Here is a 26006-nt window from a genome sequence, read left to right on the forward strand (position 1 = left end):
ACAGTTGAGATTCAGAGTTAGTGGTAAATGGAGGATCTGACTACTAGGTTCTTACTTCCAGTCTTTTGGCTGCGATGGGCCCCAGTGGCAAGGCTGGGTTTTAGGGATTTCCCCGAGTGGAGTACCTATGGTGGGACTCCTGCCCTTCCAGGCTGTCCTGAGTCCCAGGACTCTACCTTCCCCAAGTTCCTCCCATTGTTTTCCCTTCAGCTTTCACTGCTGGCTCCTCGCTGCAGGCCTTGTTCAGTAGTCTAGCTGGTCTCTCGAGGCGGGCCTTGGCCTCCTCCATCCCCCATTCTGGATACCAGGGAGGCTCTTCTTCTCGGACTTTGCTTTGGGCCCCCACCTTCTGCTCCTAAACAGCCAGTCTTCCATTAACTCTAGAATAAAATCCAAGCAGCATGACTACATGCTTTCTCTTCACCTTCTCTTTCCAGACTGTACAGTGTTTATCCTCTTGAGTTGGCTTGTGTTCTGAGATGTGTCTGTGTGTGTTTGTATCAGTTCAGTTCAGTCGCTCAGTCGTGTCCGACTCTTTGCGACCCCATGGACCGCAGCACACCAGGCCTCCCTGTCCATCACCAACTCCTGGATCCTACTCAAATTCATGTCCATCGAGTTGGTGATGCCATCCAGCCATCTCATCCTCTGGCATCCCCTTCTCCTCCCACCTTCAATCTTTCCCAGCATCAGGGTCTTTTCCAATGAGATTATATATGTGCATGCATGTGTGTGTGTGTGTGTAATCTCAAAACTGTTTAAAATTCATTTTAATATTTATTTATTTATTTATTTTATTTGGCTGCACCGGGTCTTAGTTGTGGCATGCGGGATCTCTAGTTATGGGCATCTGAACTCTTAGTTGAAGCTAGTTCCCTGACCAGGGATCAAGCCCAGGCCCCCTGCCTTGAGAGCTTGGAGTCTTAGCCACTGGACCACCAGGGAAGTCCCTAAAATTCATTTTTTTTAAATTACTTACTTTTAACTGGAAGATAATTTCTTTACAGTATTGTGCTGGTTTCTGCTATGCATCAGCCTGAATCAGCCATAGGTGTACATGTGTCCCGTCCCTCTTGAACTACCCTCCTACCTCCCACCCGGACCCAAACCTCTAGGTTGTCGCAGAGCATTGGGTTTGAGCTCCCTGCATCATACAGCAAATTCCCACCACCGTTCTATTTTACATATGGAATTGTATATGTTTCAAAGCTACTCTCTCTGTTTGACCCACCCTCTCCCTCACTGTGTTCAAAAGTTTGCTTTTATGTCTCCATTACTGCCCTGCAAATGGGTTCATCTGTACAATCTTTCTAGATTCCATATATATGTGTGTGTGTGTGTGTGGGTGGGTGTGTCTAAAATTCATTTTAATGGTTTACATTGCCATGGGTCCTTTGAAGAAAGGATAATTAAAGGATAAGTGTATCCTTTAATTAAACATGTAAATACTCATTTATTTCCCAGTGGCACTAGATGAACTCAGCCCTTTTCCTTAGAAAGACATCCTCACTCCCTCCATAGATTGAGATCCTGCCTCTCTCAGGTCCCAGCTCAAACTTCCCCAGTTCTGGAAAGCCTCCCAGTGCTCTAGGCCCGAATGATCACTCCTCCCAACCTTGGTTCTTCATCTGACCTCACAAACTGGAATTAAGCACGTCCTGAAACCCCAGTGCTTCCCTGAGTTAGACCTGGGTGTCAGTCCTACTCTGCCAGTTCCAGCAAAGTGACCTTGAACAAGTCATTTAATCTCTGAGTCTTGGTTTTGACATCCATACTACAGGGACAGTGCCATCTACTGTACATGGTGACTATAATGGCTAAATAAAACACTGCATACACAGGATTTTAAGCAGCAGTGTGCCTGCTGGCTGGGATTGTAGCTTCTGGACCCAAGCTGCTTGGGTTCAAACCCTGGCTCTGCCATTTACTTGGATGAGCTATTGAACTCTCATGCCCCAGTATCCCTCTCTGTAAGACCGGGATGGTAGGTGTATTATGAGGAATAAATGAGTTGATACATGTAAGGTACTCAGATGCCTGGCACAGAGAAATTGATCAAGAATGTCAGCTGTTGTCTTGTAACGCATCCTTCATCCTCACTTCAACACGGCATTTGCTATCTCCGTTCCTAGACTGAACGGCCTCACTACCAGGACAATGCCTGTGTGTTCTTTTATCCCTGAGCCCAGTACCCTGCCTGGCATGTGGGCAGGAGCTTTTTAAGCTGCTGAACTCACCATAACGGGCGCTGTGGAACCATGCAGAATACCCCCAGCAGCCTATAGAGGCAAAGGACGACGTTTCCAGACTGTGAGCGCCAGGAGCAAACGCTGGGCGGGAAGGAGACTGGGGTTACAGGTTGACCGCTTTTCTCCTCCCATCTCCAGCTCACCCCCTCCCCCAAGGCCAGGCGTTTAATCCGGCGGACTCAGTGTGTGCAGTCAAGGCAGGCACTGGACCCCCCATCCGGGCTGGAGGTGGGGTGGGGGTGGGGCTTCAGACCTCACCTGAGGTGGGGGAGGGGGGCGCAGTCCCGTCTACCTCCGCCCCCCATTCAGGGTCCTGCTGGCTTCTCTCCTGCCCTCACCGCCTGGGGGAGCCCAGCCGGACTTGGGCGGGCCTCCGTGCCCCGAAGCTTCCCTTCCAGCCACAGCCTGGGGCCTCCCCGCGTGGCCACACCTCCCCGGGCTCCGCAAGGGTTAAGGCGGCCGCGGAGAGGAGGTTTGGGCTGACGTCGCGCCGACTGAAGGTGGTTCCCCTCGGGTGAGGATGGGAGAGCCTGGCGAGCTGAAACCCGAGCTCCCGCTCAGCTGGGGCTTGGGGAGGTCCGCGTAGGAGCCGCCTGCCCGCCGGGCTCCCTTGGTCCCTCCCCAGCAGTCACTCCGGGCACCGCCGCGGGAACGATGGAGCTGGGCTGGTGGCCGCAGCTGGGGCTTACTTTCCTGCAGCTCCTTCTCATCTCGTCCTTGCCAAGAGGTACTGTGAGTTGCATTCAGGACCCCCAGGAGGGGACTTTTGTCTCCTGGGTTTAGTTAGGGGGCAGGAGCAGGGTGTCCCAAGAGAGGGTGCTTGTGTGTCTGTGGGTGGTGGTGGTGAGCTTTCTCCTAGTGGGAATCTTGGGGGCTTGGCTGGTGGTGCTGAAGTGTCCCCCTTTCTTCCTAAGAACGTGACACCGTTTTTCTGCCATCCCAACTTGTAGGACTGAACTGCCTCAGGAAACATACCAGCTTCAGTTTTATGTGCCTTTTATTTTTTTAAGCTTTTTAAAACACGAAATTATCGCTGGGGTTCTACCGAGGCTCAGGTGCCCCCTCTGACAGGCAAAAGCCAAATCTCTACCTGGAAAAATCCCCCTCCCAGGTGAGCTGGGAGGAAAGAGGTGAATAAGAGCAGGGCTTGCAGCGAGGCTGTTTGTCCTGAAGCATCTTGTTGAGGAAATCTCACACTACAACCGTTCAGACCAGATTCCCAGCAAGGAAGAGGTGCTCACTCAGCATATATACACTTCCTTTCCGATAAGGATGAGAAAGAAGAAGAAAAAGCCGGGGTGAAGAGTGCAAGTTGATTTTTGGGATGCCCAGAGTTTATTTAGAAAGAGTTGTGGCTTCTGTGTTTTTCACATGTCATTTTCTGAGCCACAAACCCCACGTCAGATGGGCTCCTGGGGCAAGTGAGGTTGAAACAAGACCCAGACAGAGCTCTTGGGAGCCTCTTGACCCAGCAGAAGCAAGGGGAGAGGCAGGCTTGTCCTGTGACTGCTGCTGGACAAGCAGGGAAGGAGGACTTCTTAGGAGCATCCGTCCTATGGCTAGAGAGGCTAGGTGTCAGGAGGCAAGATGAGACCTCAGGAGGTAAGATGCATAGATGATAAAATAGGGCAGCTTTTCCGGAGGAGCAGGGAGTGTGTGAGCCTTTGCTACTCCCCTCTGTGGGGGTTACCTGTCACCTGTGCTGATGACCTGTCACCTTTGCTTTATTAAGAAGTGCATGCTTCGCTGCTGCATGGAGCTGGCAAGCGCCAACAATGGAATAGAGGAAGTTGGGTGGTGAGGGTGTAGAAAGCCATCAGCTACTGTCGAAGGGAAGCTGGACCTCAGCGCACATCCCTTCATGGTAAATGAACAAAAACCGAGATACATGAAAAGCACACCGCCCCCCCCCCCCCATTTTAGTCAATACTTTCCATCTACCTGTAGCCTGCCAGCCCCAGGTGAAATCTTCTTTGGTGATTTACTCTCAGGCTGGAGAGTGTTTCATTTGAATTTTGCCCTATTGAGGTCTGGAACAGCCCAGTATTGTAGGGAGAAGGAGCCCGGGAGGGTGGAGTCTGGTAATCCTTTAACCTAGCCACTTGCCCGGGCTTAGTTGGTGACTGTTCCTTAAGACTTGTCCCTGTTCCACCTCTGCCTCTTGGTGCCAACCTTCTAGGGCACGGTGGCCCAAGCCCAACTCCAGAGGAGTCTGCTTCCTTCTACAGTGCCAGGGCTTCCAGCTTTAGTTTTCTTGTCCCTGCATCTCTTTTTCTAACATGGCAGGTGAGATGGCTGAAACCCATAAAAGCTAAAAACTAAAGCTCAGCTGCCCTTTTTTCCATTTCCAGGATCTGAAAAACCCCTTTATCCCTGACCTGAGAATCTTTTGTACCTTTAACTAAGGAAAGAAAGCTGACTCTGTTAAAAGAATCGCCTGCCAATGCAGGAGACAGGGGTTCAATCCTTGGGTGGGGGAGAGCTTCTGGAGAAGGAAATGGCAACCCACTCCAGTATTCTTGCCTGGTGAATTCCATGGACGGAGGAGCCTGGCGGGCTACAGTCCGTGGGGCCATAAAGAGTCAGACAGGACTTAGAGACTAAAACAAAACCAACAACAACAACAAAAAACAAACAGAAAAGAAGAGCTTCAGGAGGGTGCCTGGCGTCTGGGCAGCCAAGCAGCTGACTGAGCCGGAGAGCAAGGCTATTTCAATGTCTGTCAAGCATTCACGTTTAAAGGGAGCATAGAGGGATGGAGTGGAGAAGGAAAATATTTCAAGTTGTGAGCGAGTGAGTCCACTCCCTGCTGGAACTCTGAATCTGGCCCCCGTCAAGGAAAGCTTAGCAACATATTTCCTCTAATTACTTTTCTAAAAAGAGCATTTGATGAAATGTAAACATCCACTGGGATGGCACGGCAGACGGTTGTTGCTCATCGACTCGGGACACGTGTCTGAGGATGAGAATCCAAACATCAGGCCAAATGATAACCCAACACAAACAGCATGTGAGGGGAGAAACCCAATTCCACTGACTTCACCAAATAGCAGAAGCTCTGCCAGCAGGATCCAGCCTAAAAGGAACAACTCATTGAAAAGATGTGACTCTGGGGAATGAAGCCTTCACATGAATAACTTCACAAGTGTTGCTTCCAACAGACATTAGCTGGTGGGGAGCGAGCATCCAGGCAACCGGGGAGGATAATTTGAAGCCCAGATATGCAGTGGGCAGGAGCAACCAGTCGAGAAAGGGAATGTGGAAAGAAAGCAAGGCGGAAGGAGTGGCAAGAAAAATTAGATGTTGGTTTATAATGGGATGTGCTAGCAAATTCCAAGGACAGAGCTATGAAAATTGGGCCTTCTTGGCAGGGCTAGATTTTTGTGGGGACTATGAAGAGGGTGTTCCCTTGATATATATATATACTCTGAGAACCTCCAGCTTTTCCAACAGGGAAATAATTTGATGGTGGGATCATGGGTTTCAGGAGCTAGGCGTGACTGGAGAGATCATTTAGTCAGAGTACCTCAAAGGCAGAGGACGAGGAGAGTAAGCATCTGAGTGTTTATGATGGGCTCAGTGTTTAAACCAAAGCAGTATAGGTGCTGTTATTCCCCAGGTGAGGTTTAGAGAGGGTCTGAGACCTGTTCAAAGATATACAGGCATGGTTCCTGAAAAAGTGAAACATTTGATATAGCAATTCCACCTCTGGGAATAGATACAAAATAAATGAAAGCAGAAACTCCAGCAAATATTCGTACACTCATGTCCACTGCAGCACTATTGTCAGCAGCAAAAAGGGAGAAACAACCCACGTGTGGGTAAACAGAATGTGGGTCTATACATACAATGGAATACTATTCAGCCTTAAAAAGGAGTGAAGTTCTGATTAAAATGACAACTTGGATGAGTCTTGGAAACATGATGTTTAAGTGAAAGAAGCCAGACACAAAAAGATAAATGCTGTATGATCCCATTTATGTGAGGTGCCTAGAGGAGTCAGATTCATAAAGGCAGAAAGTAGAACAGTGGTTACCAGGGGCTGGAGGAGGAGGAATTGGAGAGTTAGTGTTTAATGGGCACAGAGTGTCAGTGAGGACTGATGATAACATTATGGAGATGTATAGAGGTAATGGCTACACAGACCATTGGACTGTACACTTAAAAGTGCTTAAAATGGTAAATCTGTGTTATTTACATTTTGCTGCAGAAATGATTCCCAGGTGGCACTAGTGGTAAAGAACCCTTCTGCCAATGCAGGAGATATAAAGAGATGCAGGTTCAGTCCCTGGGCCTGGAAGATCCCCTGGAGAAGGAAATGGCAACCCACTCCCGTATTCTTGCCTGGTGAATCCTGTGGACAGAGGAGCCTGGCAGGCTACAGTCCATGGGGTCGCAAAGAGTTGGACACAACGGAAGTGACTTAGCACAGTACAGCAATAATGATAAAAAGAAAATACAAGAAGATCAGTAGAGCCTGGGGTGAGCCCAGACTGTCAGATTCCTGAGCTCAAGTTCACCTGGTACCTGGCTGACAAACACACAGCTAACAGCCTCTTACACTGATGCGCATGTAATCATGGCATGGCTTCAGGACACGCGCGGCAGGAGAGGGTCCTTGCTGTCTCCCATGTGGGTACCACTCTTGTGGTGTCATAGGGTGACTCTGGCAAAGAGGGAGACTATAGCATGGAAGAACTGGCAGCCTTTGGGTCAAAGGTCTGCAGAAGTATTTAGTAGGTAAACGGCAACCCACTTCAGTATTCTTGCCTGGAGAATCCCATGGATGGAGGAGCCTGGTGGGCTACAGTCCATGGGGTCGCACAGAGTCGGACACGACTGAGCGATGTCACTTTCACTTTAATGCTTAAAAGGTTTTGAACCTGAATGCTTTGAGGTGGTCTGGGTCCTCTGTGTGGTCTGACACCCCACTTCTCAGTTCACAGGTGTCTTACCTGCTAGTCCCTGCTTATATTTGCCTTGTTGACCTCTGTTCCTGGGAGGGATGGGGGAGAAATGGGATGTGAAAGAGAGAAAGTGGAAAGCTGGGTGCTGAATGGGGAGAAGTACAAGTGAGCATTTTGCAGCAGACAGGAACATAAATATATTTTCACTTGTGTGTGTTGTGGAACACAATCTCACCTCTATGACCACCAGTGAAACGTTTTATGAATGCCCTTGAGGGTGAGCTGTTGGTTGAAGTTGAGGGTGAGGTTGGGTGTTATATCTGGGTCAGTAAACTGGGGACAAAGCACCTTTGGACCCAGAGGCAGAGATGACCTGGAGCATGTAAGTCCCTTAGAAATATCCAGAAGCCTTAGGGAGGGCTTTGGAATGCTACTGGCAGGGACTGTGGATTTGACTTAAATTTATCTGCCTCTGGGTTACCCTGGCTAGACAGCAACAGCTGAGATTATGGCGTCTCATGGTGTCTGGAGGGCCTAATGATTAGCCTTAAGTCAGAAAATTATTTCCATCTGCCCTCCGAGGGGTGGCCGATCCCAGTGCAAGAGAAAACCTCTCTACCTGCCTTCCGTGAGCGCAGTTCTAGATGCTGCAATTGATTTGGGGGGAGGGGTGTACATTTCAGTAATAAATGAGGGAAAGTGATACCCTGCTCCTCCCGTCATGTGGGAAGACCTGTCACCCCCACTTTGTGGATATTTGAAAGTCACAAGAGCCCAGATCCCTCTCCTCTTATTTTATTTTAAAGGGGAGGGAAAAACCAGTGTTTACGTTTTCTAATTCTTGAATTCCAGGGCAGAGGACCCGGAGGCCAGCTGGAGCTTTGAAAGCTACCCGATCAGTGGCAGAAAGTCTATCAGATTACAAGCCTGGTCTGTGTTTAAGGAGTTCTGTTTGTCAGTCATCCCAAGATCTGGGCCAAAGCATTGGGTTTATAATGGAGAGAAAGAAGTAAAATGCAGGAAAAGTCAAACTTCATATCTATGAATAAAACCACTCAGGGAAGGTAGAGAATTAGAGTTTTTCTCTTAACCAATGGGGACTTTCTACTACTCACCGCCCAACGCTGTTCATTTCATTGTTCCCGGTTGTTATTTGTGATACGGACACAGAGCTTGTATGGGTTGAGAGCTTGTAAGTGGGGCTGCACATCAGATATTTCACCTGCAATGGTGGAAACACCAGTGGTGGAAGCCTCATACCTAAGGGACCAGATCCCAAATGATCTACTGGTATTTGTGGTAAACACCAGGCCTTCTCCTATATGTTTTACATGTATCCATTTATCCTCACAACATACCTAGAAGGTAAGTAGTTATTATCCCTAGTTTACATACTGAGAGAGAGGCACAGTACTTGCCCAGGTCACAGAGCTGGACATCAGTGTTTTGAACCCAGTCTGACCCCATAATGCATGTGCTGAAGCAGTAACACTGCTATAGTCAGTAGTGGGTCCAACTATGGTAGATCTTCTGTCTGTATTTTGGCCAAATCATAAGGATCACGGTGTTAGTGAAGAGTTCTGGCTATCCTGTGGATATTCCAAGAGCTGATAGTCCCCGGCCCCTGAGTCAGCAAGCTCACATGCTCACCACCGTGGAAGCGGAATGGATGTAAGTGACAAGGGAGAGACCTCAGCAGCCCCCGTGGGACCACGTGAAACCCAAGAGGAGCCATTTTCTAGAGGAAACAGGAATGTTAAGCAGATCGCAAATCCCACTCATTTCTGGGTAGCTGTCCACAGGCACATGCATCTCATTATGATTAGACATGGGAAGTGAGAATTTCTTTGTCTCATGGTCAAACTTTATAATCAAAATCATGTTTCTGTTTGCGGAGTGACAGAATTAAGGATGAGACATGCTTCATGCCTGGCCCTGAGACTGTGGAGCACTAGTCTTTTATGGATTTACTCTGTCAAGATCGTCAATGTGTAAATTCTTAAATGATGGAATAGGAGTAGCAGGCCTGGCATGAATAAGGGGAGGCATTTTTCTTTCTTCTTTTTTGGCATAACACAGCTGATGGATATTGCAGGGGATGGAGATGCAGCCTCCCTTCATTAATACTGAGATGGATTTTAACCAGTTCATTTCAACCTTGAATGAGGATCTGCTGTCTTTTGGGTCTTTTGTCGAGTGGTTAAGAGAGCCCAAATGAAGACACATGTTTCTGTCACCCTTCTGCTTCTCGAGTCGGGGACATGCCTTTATTCCTGCAATGTAGGCATCTTTATCTCTGCCCTCTCCGAGACTCTGGCTGTCTCAGAGGGCTGAGTTAGTGGTTTGGCAGTGAGCGTCAGTAAGTAGAAGTCTGGTCAGTTGGTTGGGTGATTGGAAAACCAGGGCTGCTGCTGCCAGAACAGAGCGAGGAACACATTCAGGCGACTTTAGCTCATGGGGAGGTGCAGGGATTGTCTTCATAAGCTGAATTTATGATTGGTTAAGATAAATTTCCAACTAATTTAATGGAAAACCACTGGGTAGAGGAGGCATGTTGGCCTGGTTTGCTTCAAATCGAATCATTTGAGGACTCTGGGGAACTAAAGTGTCAGTTTTTCAAACCCAGTTCTATGTCCATTTACTTCATAGGATTCCTTTGAAGATGATAAATTAATCCTGAATATTATGTAACCCCACTTTGGAAGTCAGTAGTGATGGTGGAGAACGCCTAGGATGCCCAGGACAAGTTGCCTGAGCTTAGCTTCTAGCAGGTAGCATCTACTCCCATATTTTCTAATATACCACTTGGCTTACCTGAGATGCAAGCAGAAGGGAGGGCTTGGCTGGTATAAAGAATCTTTATTGCCTTACTTCTTGTTTGGCTTTCTGCCTCCCACTGGATGGTTGACTGCCTGCTTCTAAGTGATGTTCAGCCTCCTTTCTGTGCAAACCTGGCTCCCCTGGCCAATTCACTGGTAGAACAGAACAAGTGAATATTCAAGTCTTCATGGAAATGAGATACAAACTGTAATACACAAAAAGCAAAATATATTTAGCCCCAGTTGGGGCTTCTCTGGTGGCTCAGTGGTAAAGAATCCACCTGCCAATGCACTTGATGCAAGTTCGATCCCTGGGTCAAGAAGATCCCCTGGAGGAGGAAATGGCAACCCAATTCAGTATTCTTGCCTGGGAAATCCCCTGGACAGAGGGGCATGACAGGCTACAGGTCATGGGGTCACAAAGAGTCAGACATGATCGAGTGACTAAACAACAAAAGAAGTGGACCCAATGGATTCCCTGTAAAATAGACTCCAAAAGGTCGTAGCAGGAGCCATTTCTAACAGCAGTCTTTGTCACAAATAACCTGACCCTGGAAATCACATATGCCTGATATGTCCGCATTCATATATTTATTCAGCAAACTATCTGGAGATAGCATGATGAATGAGACCAGTCCTTTTCCTAAAGACACTTGTTATCTGTTGAGAGAGCTTATGGTCTAGCCTAGTATTTTCCAAAGTAGGTTTCATGAGATACTAATATTAAAGGATACTCAGCAGAAATAATAAAACCTAGAATGTCATGGTGAAATAAGTTTGGGGAATGTGGGAATTAAATTGGTGCAAAGAATATTATAGACTCGGCAAAGCGCTACAATAAAGCAATCTGTTACTAGCATTTAAAAAGTTGTTCAGCTGCAGAACCTCTTTTCATGTCATGCCTTATACAATCAGTGGATTTAGCATTCCATGGAATACAGTTTGGAAAACTCAGGTCTCTTGCCCATAATGAATAAAACATTGAAGAATATCTGTCTCACCATTATGGAGGACAAGGTAAGAAGGGAATTTGAAAATCCACAAAATTGGAGCGTCTCTTCAGACTTCTGCTGAGAGACAGACAGGAAATCTGTTGTCCTGCTCACTTCATACTTGCTGAGACATTGAAAGAACCGTAGAGGTGATCCCGGCCCTGTTGTGATAAAAGTCCTCACCAGCGTCGACCTGTGAGGTTCACCAAGAAAGCTTATTTCTGGTCTACAAGGTGCTCACAGTAATGTGATTGCCCTGGGATCACTGGGCGGAATGAGGTGTGACTCTGATTAAGGTGCATGTGGTGATGTGACAGTCCCAGGGAGCGGTAAGAACTGTGACTTGACTTCCCCACTTAGGCTGTAACCTTGGTGACAAGTTCCACTGTCTCCCCTTCAAAAATGAGGAGAATATTTGAGCATCCTTCTAGTTCCTGGGAACATTGAGTTCAAGATTCAAGTCCATTCATTACCAGTTAACCTCCCCCCACCTCAACACACATGTCGGTTTGTCTCCAATCTTTTCTTATTTATCCTCCTGTCTGCTAGTTTGGGTATAGCTCAGGCACCATGATCCTCATTTATACAACCCGGAAGCTGTCTGGGCTGTTTACACTGTGCTGTATCCCATAGAGACAGCACGTGAGTTTGAGCTGTTCATCAACCCCTTGTTTGCTGTTTCTGGAAACAGCTTTATTCCTCCCTTTCCTAAATATTGCTCTTGTTGTCATGCAACACGGCTTCTGCCTTAGCCCTTGCGTTGCCTGCCTCTGTCTCTGCCCAGACTTGTTTCAGATTGGATGACTACAGTGGCAATGGATAAGGAATGAAGCAGCTATTCTTTTTAAGGGTTTTCTGCCCAACCCATAACCTTCTCAGCAAAGATTTAGCTCTTCCTGGCCATTTTATGTATTTCATTTTTGATGTCGATATCTTAGTATGGATGTGTTCAAGTTTGAATATACATGCACCCAGAAAGATAAAAGTATAGATATGGTTGTTGTTCAGTTGCTCAGTTGTGTCTGACCCTTTGTGACCCCATGAACTGCAGCACACCAGGCTTCCCTGTCCTTCACTGTCTCCTGGAGTTTGCTCAAACTCATGTCCGTTGAGTCGATGATGCCATCCACCCATCTTATCATCTGTTGTCCCCTTCTCCTCCTGCCTTCAATCTTTCCCAGCATCAGGACTTTTTCCAGTGTCAGCCCTGAGCATCAGGTGACCAAAGTATTGGAGCTTCAGCTTTAGCATCAGTCCTTCCAATGAATATTCAGGATTGATTTCCATTAGGAAATAGATGTGGTTATATATACACTTATGTGTGTGTATGAATGGATATGTATAAACATGGGGTGTAGAGTATTATGGTTTAAAACATGGGCCAAAGTTTGAATCCTGCCTCCATCATTTATGGCTCTTTTCTTGGAAAATTACTTAACCTCTTTAATGCGGCCTTACCATCTTCTAACCTGTACACTGAGAATAATTAGTGTCTTTATTTAAGTTTAAGAAGGGAATGGTAACCCACTCTAGTATTCCTGCCTGGAGAATTCCATGGACAGAGGAACCTGGAGGGCTGCAGTCCATGGCATTGCAAAGAGTTGGACATGACTGAGCAACTAACACATGCAAACGAGATAACCTACTTATTTTTAAATTATTATTGGGATACAGTTGATTTATTATTGTTGTTTTATTTATTTTCAGTTGGAGTGTAATTGCTTTACAGTGTTGTGTTTGTTTCTGCTGTATAACAGCATGAATCGGCTGTATGTATACTTCTGTCCCATCCCCCTGGGCCTCCCTCCACCTCCCCCATCCCACCCTCTAGGTCATCACAGAGTACTGAGCTGAGCTCCCTGTGCTAGACAGCAGCTTCTGGAATAGTACTGAGCCATAAAAAGGAATAAAATTGGGTCGTTTGTAGTGATGTGGATGAACCTAGAGTCTGTCATGCAGAGTGAAGTCAAGTCAGAAAGAGAAAACCAAGTATAGTTGATTTATAATGTGTTAGCTTAGGGTGTACAGCAAAATGAATCTGCTATGCATATACATACATCCACTCTTTTTTAGATTCTTTTCCCATATGAGCCATTAGAGAGTTTTGACTAGAGTTCCCTGTGACATAGAGTAGGTCCCTTTTAGTTATCTATTTTATATATAATAGTGTCTATGTGTCAATCCCAATCTTTGATTTATCCCTCCCTTCCAATTTACCCTCCCTCTTCCTTACCCTTCAGTGACCATAAGTTTATTTTCTACATCTGTAACTCTATTTTGTAGATAAATTAACTTTTAGCCTTGTTTTTATATATTCTACATATAAATGATATCCTATGATATTTGTCTTTCTCTGTCTGGCTTACTTCACTCAGTGGGACAATCTCTAGGTGGTCCAATGGTTAAGACTGAGCTTCCACTGCAGGGGGTGAGGGTTCGATCCCTGGTTGGGGAACTAAGATCCTGCATGCCACATGGCACAGCCAAAAAAAAAAAAGAGAGAGAGAGAGATAACCTATTCAGTATAATGTTTTGCAAAAAGAAGTACTCAGGAAATTAAAGTCATCTTCTGCTCCTCTCTTTTCTAGTATTTTCCCCACTAGCACAGAAGGAATTAAGTAGGAGAAGTATTGGGCGTTCTATCTTTAGTAGGCTGGAATGTACATGGTCCTTTTCAAGATCACTTCACCTTAGTGCACAGTCCTATCCTAGCCATCTGTGACTCTGTATCAGAAAAAAAAAAAAATTCCTGAAGATTCACCGTATGTTTATTTCTCTGAGACTTGCTTTCTCTCCTTGCTTTTATCATGCATCTGCCTTCCAACCTTAGGGTGAAATGCCTTCCACATGCCCAAGTTTGTCCATGTGCTGGATTCTTGCAGGGGTTTGAGGGGCTGGTGTCTTGCAGAGTGGGTGATTCTGGGTCAGTGATGTTGTCTGCCAAACATGAGATGGTGCCCATAGCCACCTGTTGTGATTCAAGGGTAGAGCCAGCCAGGAATCCTCAGGCCAAAAGAAGTTCCCCTTCATCTTGTTCAAGCTTGTAGAGCTGGGGGAGGCAGCTATAACGAGGACTAGCTTGCATGAAGCCGCTGCCAGCTTAGGGCTTAGTGAACCATAGGACATACCACTATAAATGCATCACCCTCGTTCAGCCTGACACCTGCTCTTGGCCATCTGCCTTTGGTAGAAGGAGAATCTGGCTTCTGCTTGGCATCAGTGAACCTGAACATAAAGACAGTAACCCTGACTCTGGAGGCTCCTGGCAAAGGGATAGATGTAGTTGACCAAGGCCCCCATAGAGCCCTGCTAGGCTCTGGCTCAGAAAGAAGGTTTTAAACTTGTAGAGGATTGGGGAACAGGTGGGATTGTTTGTAGAATTCTTATGTCTAAGGAAATCCAGATCATATTTTTAGGGTAAGCTTAAGTTTTATTGTTTTCTTAAGGAAATATTTTTTCTTGTATTACTTTTTAAAAGTATTTATATACTTTTGTCTGTGTCATGTAGCTTCTGGGATCTTAGTTACCCGACCAGGGATTGAACCTGCACCTTCTGTAGTGAATGCTCAGAGTCCTAACCACTGGACTGCCAGGGAATTCCCAAGTTTTATTGTTTCTTAATTTATACATTCTAATGCTTTGCTTGAATAATATTTGCTGAGTTCTATTGCCAGGAACTCTTAGGTGCATTATTAAAAAATTTTTAGTAGCCAATGCTAATTAAAAAAATAAGATCTATTCAGCTCATATTCCAGTGTTGGAAATAACCCAGAAGCAGCTGTCTTTCTGTGCTAGGGATTTCTAGCACAGTTGTTGAAGATAATGGCAACTTGGGACCCTTCCAAGATGCTCGAGTTTGGGTTTTATTCCCTTTGGCTATAGATGTAGGATTTCTATTCCTAGAAGAGAAGCAGCAGGAGGTGAGGTATGTCCTATTTAAATAGGTGTCTGAAGAGGAGGTATTAGAGAGAAGAGATTAAGAAATCAAAAAGCAAGGAGGAGGAATTCAAATGCCATGATAGAAACAAGAACAGACTGCTTGAAAATGCCATGTATGTGTGGGCCTCTGGGGGAGACAGTTACTCACCCCTTTTGTTCCCTTAGCCATCTGTATCTTAGCCGCACGTGTGATGGCTTTTTAAAAAAAATTTTTGGAATATAGTTGATTTACAACCTGAAACTAACACAATATTGTAGATCAACTATACTTCATTCGAGTATATTAGAAGGTACAGCAAAGTGAGTCATATACACATTCTTTTTCAGATTCTTTTCCCATATAGGTTATTACAGAATACTGAGTAGAGTTCCTTGTGCTGTACAGAAAGTCCTTGTTAATTATCTATTTTATATATAGTAGTGTGTATACATTAATCCCAGTCTCCTAATTTATCCCTTCCCCCCATGTTTCACTTTTGGTAAACATAGATTTGATTTCCAGGTCTGGGAGTCTGTTTCTGTTCTGTAAGAAAACTTCATTTGTATCATTTTTTATTAGATTCAACATATAAGTGATATATATTTTTTTCTTCCTCTGTCTAACTTACTTCACTTAGTATAAAAATTTCTAGGTCCATCCATGTTGCTGCAAATGGCATTATTTCATTCTTTTTTATGGCTGAGTAATATTCCAACATATATATATATGCACCTTATCTTCTTTATCTGTTGATGTGTTTTAATTCTACAGACAATAATGGTAATGTCTCAACAAACACGCAATTTTTCTTCCAAAGCACTTTATGCTATTGCCTCTTTAACTGCAGTGACATTAACAACCCCATCAATCTACATCCATTCTCTTGAGATTCGGGGAAAATGCCACAGCAAGATGTCTTGTTTGTGATTGTCTAGCAGCATAAATGAGAGGCAGATTCAGAATTAAAATTTGAGTAATCTGATTCCCAAGTGTGTTCACTTCACCAGTGATACATTCTTGATCTGTAAAGTCAAAGTTGTGAACTCTCTAGAATCCAAGTATTGTGTTGAAAAGAATAAGACTTTGGCCCTAGAAAGAGCTGGCTTTTTCACCTGAAAGCTGTGCCACCTAGGACAATTTATTTACCTTTCTGTTCCTCAGTGTCCTCATCTGTTAAATGAAGAAAATGATACTTACTTTGAAGGGTGGCTCTGAGGATTCAGTGAACTGGTTTGTTTCAAAGCCTTGGATCCATTCTTGTGGGGGCTGGGACCCAGGGAGTGGGGACAATGAATGAGATGTGACAGAGTGGAGCGGTGTGCTTATAAAGGATGAAGAGGGGAAGAAAGTGACAAATTGATTTTTGCTTTCTTTTCCTCCCCAATGTACTAATGCCTGCAAATTAATGTACTAATGCCTGCAAACTAGATTTCTAGGGAGTCTATTAAAAGGCTTATCTCTCCTGATACCCAAAGGGGGTGATGAACATGTTGACTTTCCAGCTATCATTATCTTATTACCAAGAGGAGCTGTGAGAAGGGTAAGACCAAGGTCAACTGAGGGTGGGAATCCAGCCAGGCTGGGACTGAAGGTCCCTTGGTGGTGGGATGGTTTTCAAAGTCGCAGGAGGAGATACTGAGTCATCAAGAGCCCTAGCAAACATTCCATTGCGCCTGACTCACAGCATTTCCATCTGGGATTTGCCTGGCATCTGTCATCAGCCCCATGGAGTGGGCGGTCAGACCTTCAGGTGGTTAGGAATGTGCTGTGTTAGAAATCAATACAGGGAGTTCAGAGAGCCTGAGAGGAGATGGGGGAGTGAGTCGGGATGAGAGGGCAGCCCAAGCTGCCTAAGTGTAGGACTCTGATCCCTATATCTTTTTTTTTTCTCCCTCTGATCTTAGGTTTATAACGTGAAGGACAGCAAACACTCAGTAGAGATTTTCGTTAAATGTGGTTAGAGGGGAGGGCGGTGGGGTTTTTGGGTGGAGACAAAGGCATATTCTAACATCAAGGAGAGTGAGCCCTTGATGAAAGCACCTTTCTTTGCCACCTTCTGGGGTGGCCTCAGCCTGGACCTTTGGTCTGACAACCGACCTCACACATGGAACAGGCCGACTCACGTTTTCATCAAGAAGTCTCTGACTTTTTTCAGATTTGCCTGAACAGTTACTGTGTCAACTTATTTCCTTGAAACCTGGTGTTGAAAGCGTGCTACTCAGAGATGATGCTGTGGGGACGCCATTGCCCCTTCTGCCCTTCTGTGGAGTTAAGCCCTGGTTGTGTGAGGGGTTAAATGTTCTCCGTCTTGTCAGCAGGAGAAATATATCAGTGTTGGAGAGCCTTCACACTGGCTGCCAGGCTGTGAGAATAATGCCGAAGGCCATGAGGACAGCCAACTTTCTCTCACTCATTCATTCATTTTTTGCTCCACCACATCTGTAAAAACTGAGTGGCTCAGTGGTAAAGAATCCGCCTGCCAATGCTGGAGACACGGGTTCAGTCCCTGATCTGGGAAGATCCCACATGCTGTGGTAATCATGTTTGTACCACCGCAGTGAGAAGCCCGGTCACAGCCACGGGGGAGCGGCCCCTGCTCACCGCAAGGAGAGGAAGCCTGAGCAGCAACCAGACCCAGCCCAACCAAAAATGGATAAATACGTAACATTTAAAACTAAGCAAAAGCCGAACCTCTGCCAGTCAGTCAGCGCTGTTCTCATTGCCTTGCATTTGCGTGAATAAAACAGAACTGAGAGGTTACGTGTCTTATGTTTTCCAACGTGAATTCAGGAAAAACCAGAGCTGGACCGTCATAACTGAAATCTCCGCTCAGGGGGGCTGCCCTAAGCTTGGGAGCTGAGGGAGGGCTTGGGCAAAGCCTATGATACCAAAGTAGTGGGTGGGCCAAACAGTTTATTCATGTTTTTCCGCAAGATTTTATGAACTTTTGGCCAACCCAGTAATCTGCAACTCTCTTGATATTTGTTTACCCTGGTTTAAAAAAAAAAAAAAGAGGAAAGAGAAGCACTTGTCCACACAAATTAATGATGAAGCAATTTAAAATCACTTCTCAAGACTACTCAAGGTCAAGAGAAAATGTCCATGACTGAAGTAAAGAAATAAAGCAGTTTCTAAAGAAAACAAAAAACATAATAGGTTACCAGTTTTGAGAGGTTAAGAAGACTGTGTACACATCTTTTAGCTTCTATGTGTGAATATATATGTTAATTAAAAGATGACAATTGAAGGATAGGTTATTTCTGAATACTTTTTCTTTATATATAATTTTATTTTTTTGATGCTTTCACAATAAATGTTTTCTATTAAAGTATAGGGTCTTTTATGGGTTTCTCTGGTGGCTCAGATGATAAAGAATCTGCCTGCAATTCAGGAGACCCGATTTCGATCCCTGGGTCAGGAAGACCCTCCTGGAGAAGGAAATGGCAACCCACTCCAGTATTCTTACCTATAGAATTCCATGGAGAGATGAGCCTAATGGGGCTGTAGTCTCTGAGGTCACAAAGAGTCTGACATGACTGAGCGACTAATACTTTCACTTTTCATAGAGTGTATTATAAAAAAACAATAAATAAATACTTTACCCGATGGAAGAGTTGAGATGAATGAATGTATAATGTGCCCGGAATTTTGTGAGTTCAATTTTGCTATGTGATTATGGGCACGTGCTTGACTGTTTGGTGCCTTGGTTGATTCCAGGGTGGTGCTCTGCGAGTTCTTGGTGCTTAATTTGTACTTATTTCCTAGGAAGCACTGGCAGGATAAAACTCATTTGCGGTTTAATAAAACTGTTCCTTTTTTTTTGTAAATAAAGTTTTATTGAAACACTCTCTTGCCCATCTGTTTATATATTATCTGTGGCTATTTCTATTGAATAGTTGCCACGGGGACCACATGGCCCACAAACTAAGATAACATTGGAAAGCAACTATACTCCAACAAAAGTTAATAAAAAATTAAAAAGATAAAATGCCAAGAAAAATGTATCTGCCTCTTATAAAAACCATTTACTGATCCCTAGGTTCGACAACAAATAAGGCTTTGTTCTTAAATGGGGACATCTAAGTAACCTTTGTTCACCTACAGCAACCCAAAAAACTGGAGGTTGTCCTGCCCTATTTTGCCCTCAGCAGCAGGCTTGCTCATGTCCTCCCTAAATCTGAAATTCTGCAGACCTCCTTTTCTTCTCAGAATTCCCTAAAAAAAAAAGTCTTTGGAGTTTCTCTGCTTATTTCCTAATTAGCACTTTTCCTCACTGATAAAGTGAAGAGGTCAGAGTAACTCATTTTAACTTACAAGAAAAGATTACCCATTTTGCTGGGTCATTTTTAAAATTAAATTTCATGAACAGTATAAAAGCACTTTAGCTAAACAAATATTAAAATGCTTTAGCATACATGCAGGAAAACTTTCAGTTGCTTTTCCGCTGTCTGTGTTTCTTTAAATCCAAGTTTTTGTAACTGACTTTCAGCATCATATTGAAATTCCCTGAAATTTGTACGTTCATGCTTGCTTGCTCAGTTGCTCTTTGCGATCCCATGGATTATAGCCCACCAGAATCCTCTGTCCATGAAATTTTCAAGGCAGGAACACTGGAGTAGGTTGCCATTTCCTCCTCCAGGAGATCTAAAGCCAAATGACCAGTGTGCCCTTTGTCACAAATGGAGGAGAAAGAGTCCAGGAGATTGTTTTTGTCTGCTTATTGTATTTTCAGATCTCTTCAGCTGATCAACTTTAAATATTTCTCATAGAATATTTCTTAATAAACTTACCTGTTTATCTCTTACATATGTGTTTTGGGGCACTTTCCTGTCTCTTTTCCAGCCAGGTGAGAAGTAATGGTGATGGACTTACCAAACCAGAGGGGCTGAGTCAATAACACCATTAACACTGTCTCTTCCTCCTCCCTCACTTCCATATTCCTGGGAAGTGATCTTATCTTGGCAAATGATAGACTTTTATTTGTTATTTTATTTAACCCCCCTTAACCCTATAGTCCTGTAGATGTGGTGCTAATATCCCTCCATGACCATCCATTTGTCCTCTTTGCGTTGTTAGTTTCCTCGTCACAGTGAGTGATTCTGTGTGTGTGAGGTCCTTCATCCAAAGTCTACTCTTCTATGAAGCTGTGAGTTCATCCAACGTCTGCTTCTCCATGAAACTCCATGGGGATGGTGTCTGTTCTCCTCTCCATTGTATCCCAGCACTCAGCCTCCTACCTGGGACGTGGCGGACACTCAGTAAACACTTGTGGGATGAAAGAATGAACTCATTGGTTCACCCTCAGTCTTGGCACTGTGCTCAGAGGGAATACTGAGGACCAGAGTGGTTAAATGACTGGCCCTGGGTTAACCTTTCTTTTGAGAAGACATGGGGTGTTAAGTTCCCTGTGGATGATGTAACATTACCACAAACTTAGTGACTTAAAACAGTGCAGTTGTATTTTTGTACAGTTCTGGAGCTCAATGGGCTGCAGTGAGCCTTAGGAGGCCGAACTCAGGGTGATGGCAGGCCTGCCTTCTTTGGATGCTATAGGGGAGAAGCTGTTTCCTTTCCTCGTCCGGCTTCTGCAGGCTGCCTGTGTTCTTTCAGCTGTGGTCCCTTCTTCGATCTCGAAAGCACAGCTCTCTGATCTGTCTAATGCTGCTGTTGTCACACCTCTATTCTGACTCTGACCCTCCTGCCTCCCATTTATAAAGATCTTTGAGGTTACATTTGTCCTACCTGGACAAGCCCCCATCATCCTCTCCCCATTTCAGGATCCTTAGATTTGTCACATTGACAAAATTCCTTTTGTCATGTGAGGTCACATTTCCATTGGTCCTGGAGGTGAAGATATGGACATCTTTGGGGCTGTTTTTCTGTCTTCCAGACAGACTGCTTGGGAAGGAGCCAGCTGGCTGACTTGGCAGACAGTATAGAAATGGACTTCCCTGGAGTCATTCCCTTTGGCTAAGATGATACAATATTCTGGACTGTACCTATAAAATTAATGTATGTGCTAGGGAGGGCAGAGGTGGACGTGTTCATTGAAATAAAAAGAAATGCCAGTGAAGGCATTTTAGGAAATTAATTTCTTGGGTAAAGGGAGGCCTGCAATATTCCATGGCTAGACTAGCCTGCTGCTTTAGGAAAAACAGGCTCCACCCTCTGCTGCTGTGGAGCAAATCTTGCTTGGCTTTTCACATTTAAGTACAAGACTTACAAAAGTTGCAAGTAATTTTTATTCTGTCAGTGTCCCCCAGGAATCATCAATATTTGTAAATTCTTAGAAAACCTGGAAAGATGGAGTATTTGCCCTCAGATGAGCAAAGGGAGGGATAGACGTGAGCCACACCCCACAGGCATGTCAGATGTTCAGAGAGTTGAGAAATCATACTACTGGATAAGGCCGGGGCTGGCGCCAAGGGATTGGGACCCAAGTTAGATAAACTGGACCAGTTGTTCTACACCCTTCATCATGGGAGGGAAACTGCCCCTGTTTGAGAACAGCAAATTATTGAGCAGAACAAGCTCTCCTGGCTCATCGCTCCGAGCTGGACCCACTCGATGAAAATCCTTGACTATTGAAGCTCTAGAGTGGAGGCTGATTCATTCAACAGGGATTTATCCAGTGTCTCTTGCATGCCAGGCCCATCCCTATCTATGGTGGACAAATCAGGTGAGGTTCCTGCCAGCTTATGGTCATGTGAGGGAGACAGATGACATACCAGTGGGTGGAAACACAGAAAGGGATTATACATCGTGGTAAAGGCTGCGAAAGCAAGCAACTGGGATGCTCTGGTAGAGAATATTATAGAAGGATGAGCAGAGGCACAAATTTCAGATGAGAAAGTCAGTGAGGACCGTTCTCAATAGGTGTCATTTACACCGAAGCCCAATGTCTTGATAGAGGCAGTGGGGAAAGCATGTGTGAAGGCCCCGGGATGAGCAAGACCTTTGTGGCTTTGAGAAATAGAAGGTGGAATATAGTCACCAAGGAAAGGCTGTAGGACTCAGGAGAGAGCAGCTCTCAAAAGCCTTGGGAACTGTACCAGAGCATTTAAGGTTTGCTCCAAATGCAGTTGGAAACAACAGAAACATTTATGTAAGGAGTTGATATGTGGTATATTCAACAGATGAGATCCTTGAGAAATATGGAGTTATAGTATCTTTCTTCTTAAGCTGATAGCTATTGAATGTTCATTATATACTAAGTACTCTGATAAACTCTTTATATACATTGTCTTATCTAGTCCTTTCAGCTAGCTCCTGAGTTTTATACAATGAATTCGTTTCATTGGATGATAAACTGAGACTGAGTGAGTAAACTAACTCAGCCAAGATCATACACCCTGTAAGTAGCAGAGGTGGGATTCCAAACCCAGATCTGTCTGACTCTGATGCTTAAGCCTTTAAAAGCATTTTGATTTCTCTCACTATGTTTTAACATTAAAAGTATAATAAAAATAACATAAAATTTGCTACATTAGCCATTTTAAGCATACAATTCAGTGGCAAATACTTGCCCTTTTGTGTCTGGCCTCTTAGTATGTTGGCAAGGTTTGTCCTTATCGTAATTTGCATCAGCATCTTGTTCCTTTCCATGGCTGAACAATATTCCACACCCAAAGTACTGTGTGCATACACCACTTCTTGCTTATTCACTTATCTCTTGGTGGACACTTGGGTTGTTTCTGCCCTTTGTCTATTGTGAATAATGCTGCAAGTATCCGTTTCACTTTCTAATTTTGATTTTGGGGGTGTACACCTAGGAGTAGAATTGCTGAGCTGCATGTTAATTCAATGTTTAGCTTTTGAAGGAACTGTCAAATTGGTTTCCACAGAAGCTGCACCATTTTACATTCCCTTGAGCAATATTCGAGGATTCCAGCTTCTCTACATTTTTGTCAACACTTGTTATTTTCCTTTTCTTTTTTTTTAATTATAGCCATCCTAGTATGTGTAACGTGTTATCTTGTTGTGGCTTTGATTTTCAATTCCCTAGTGACTTGTGGTATTGAGCATCTTTTCATGTGTTTATTGGCCATTTGTATATTTTTTCTGGAGAAACATCTATTCATGCCATTTGCCCATTTTAAAATTGGGTTGTTTGGGTTTTTGTGGTTGATTTGAAGGGGTCTTTTATATGTTTTGAGTATTAAATCCTTATCAGATATATGATTTGCAAAATTTCCCATTTTTAAGTTGTCCTTTCACTCTCTTAAGAATGCACTTTGTTGCACAAAAGTTTTTAGTTTTGATGAATCCAATTTATCTGTTTATCTTCTGGTTTTTTTTGTGTGTCATGCCTAAGAATCCAAGATCATACCAAGTCAAGGGTCATGGAGACTTACTCCTATGTTTTCTTTTACTTTCCTTCACTTTTAACCATTAAGTTCTCTTCTAGATTTTGAAAAGTATTCACTTCATCCCACCAGAATCAAAACATGAGAAGCTCAGCTGAGTAAGTTTTAGTGTCTGTCCGAGAGGAGCTCACAGAATAGTTCAGGAAACAAAATTCCAGCGGCGACAATATCATAGTGATCGAAGCCAGTTGTTCCCAGACGCCAGCATGAGGATCTTTGCTGCCCTACCGGTGTTTGTGGGGAAGAAGTGAGGAATTTTTTTCATAAAACTTCATGCATTCATTCCAAGAAACTATCCCTTATCATGCACGTGGTTCCTTTCTATGATGCTAGAATGTTCTTATGACCAGAGGCTGAGAGAAGATGGTGAGAGTTTTTCTATATGGCTCTACTTGGCAAATAAAGAATGATCTGCTCTTTGTCAGACTTCCAAATTTAGGGAAGGAAAACAGAAAACTAAGCTATGAAATTTAAGAGGTTAGAAGCCACCATAGGTTTTAGAGTTGGTTTACATGGATCTACAAAAGTTTGATGAGGGTCCTGGCCTCGGGTTTTTAGGGAAGTCTTCACAGGGAAGCCAGATTCACTTTCTTCCTCAAATATCTGACCTATTTCTGCTTCAGTCATCATCTTAGTGCAAAATTTTTTAGGACTAGAGAGTTGGGGCAGAAGCAAGAGGAAATCAAAGTGAGGTCTGTTTCTTAGCCTGGATTCCTCTGGGCAACCTCCAACTGATTACTCTTATAGTTTTTGCCAGATGGTTTTTCTTTTTCATTTACCTAAGATATATTTTAGGAAAAAAGAGAGAAATTCTATCCAGAAAGGAGTCCTGTTTTCTCATGGGAAAGAGCACTCCGTTGTATTGGGGGATTGAATGAAGTTCTGCCAATGAGTTCACTCTTGTAAAACATTGAAATTCTCCCAAACATACTAATTAAGATACTTTTTGTCTTTTCTGCTGGTTTTAGCTTTGAAAATACCATAAAAATGGCTTGCTACAAAATCCAGGAGCCAAGTTTGGAGGAAATGACATGGTCTCTACTTGGCATTCAGCCTTGTACTTGATAGAACTAGCCTAGAGAGTGGTCACCAGACTCTTTTGATGGCCTAAATGCTGGACTGTGCCATGCAGCTTTGTAGTTGGATCGTTCCTTCTGGAATTATGCAGTGCGCAACCTGTGTAGCTGTAAGCAGTGGTCTGATATACCCTAGCAAAAATAGAAATAAACCTAGACATGCAGGAAATGTATGCTTTTAGTGATTTATGTGTACGTGTGTTAATCCACTTAGATTCTATATTGATAAAACATGATTTCTTTTTTATTAAAAATAAAAATGAATAGCACCTTTGAAATTTGAAATAACAAATTTCACCTGTGCCCCACTGGATGGCTTTGAACATCCTTCGGGCAGGTTGTAGGGCAAAGTGCTTCTTGGCAGTAGAGAACTTCTGGGTCTTTCCTATTCCTGCCAGGCCCTCCATCCTCACTTGCTGCTTTCTGTTTCAGAGTACACAGTCATTAATGAAGCCTGCCCTGGAGCTGAGTGGAATATCATGTGTCGGGAGTGCTGTGAATACGATCAGATTAAATGTGAGTGCCCTGGAAAGAAGGAAGTGGTGGGTTATACCATCCCGTGCTGCAGGAATGAGGAGAATGAATGTGACTCCTGCCTGATTCACCCAGGTGAGTGTGCGCTGGGAGACCTCAGGTCACCTCCGTGTTTTCTGAGGTCACTGATGGAAGTTGGCAGAACCCTTGAATTCTGACAGGTAGACATCAGGGGTTGTGATGCCATGATGATTAAAAGTGGCATAACTCCACCCACTCTAACTACAGGCGGAGGGACTGGAGGAGTTAGTGCCCTTTTCAGTGCCAAACTTACAAAGCTGTGGATTCATCTACTTATTCATTTATTGAACAAACAGACTGTGCAGCCCCTATATTCTATGGCAAGTACTGGGAACACAGTGCTTTAGAAAGAGACATTGCTGGCATTTCTAGAACTTGCAGCCTGGTGGGGGAGATGGAAGAGTAAATAGGTAGCTGTAATGTATCATGGGAGGTGCTGTGATAGAGAACACGGGTGCCATGGGAGCCTGGGGGACGGGGGTAGGTGACTTATTAGAGGGGGTGATATGCGTGCTGAAGATGCAGGCAGCAAACTGAAGAGCAGGAAGAGAATCTAGTAGAGGTCAGGCCATAGAGAATAGCATGTGCTAAGGCCCCATGGCAAGAGGAAGCATGGAGTTTAGGGAACTGCAAATAGCTTAGTCTGGCTGGAGGCATGTGTGTGCGTGCGTGCGTGTGTGTGTGTGTGTGTGTGTGTGTGTGTGTGATGGGAAACCTGGAGAGAGACAGACAAAAGATCAAGGAGAGAACATGCATGTGATGCTGAAGGGCTCTGCAGGCTGTACTATGATGTTTAAGCTATATCCTGAAGATGTTTTATGTAACACTTGGAGATCTTTTAGTAAAGAGGTGAAAGTTGATTTTCCTTTCAGCCTCAGTATGGAGGAAAGATTGGAGGAAGGGCATGATCAGAGGTAGGGGAAGAATAATGGAGACCCTGATGAACAGAAACCCTGTGCAAGGGGAGAGCTGGAGGGGTCTGAGAGCGATTAGAGAGTGGAGTTGATGGCAGTTTGGAGTTGGTTGGAAGGGAAGGGAAGAGCAGAAGTCAAAGATGATGCTTGGGCATTTGGGAGATGGATATTTGGGAACTGGTCCCAGGAATATGTATTCTTGCCAGGAA

At 44.3% G+C, this 26006-nt stretch overlaps 1 protein-coding gene across 6 annotated transcripts in view; it reads left to right on the plus strand.

Annotated features, from left to right (window-relative positions):
- PAMR1 (peptidase domain containing associated with muscle regeneration 1) overlaps window positions 1-26006 on the plus strand; it is a 167998-nt gene that overhangs the window by 88038 nt on the left and 53954 nt on the right. For 5 of the 6 annotated variants that reach the window (XM_070473183.1, XM_070473185.1, XM_070473184.1 and 2 more), the window contains one exon: window positions 24761-24937. In XM_070473183.1, the coding sequence (XP_070329284.1) occupies window positions 24761-24937 (177 nt within the window). Of the gene's footprint in view, window positions 1-2591; window positions 2977-24760; window positions 24938-26006 lie in introns of those variants that run through there. The other variant, XM_070473181.1, reaches the window with a different exon arrangement.

This window comes from Odocoileus virginianus, chromosome 10 (assembly GCF_023699985.2).
Source record: "Odocoileus virginianus isolate 20LAN1187 ecotype Illinois chromosome 10, Ovbor_1.2, whole genome shotgun sequence".
In the NCBI taxonomy this organism is placed as follows: Eukaryota; Metazoa; Chordata; class Mammalia; order Artiodactyla; family Cervidae; genus Odocoileus; species Odocoileus virginianus.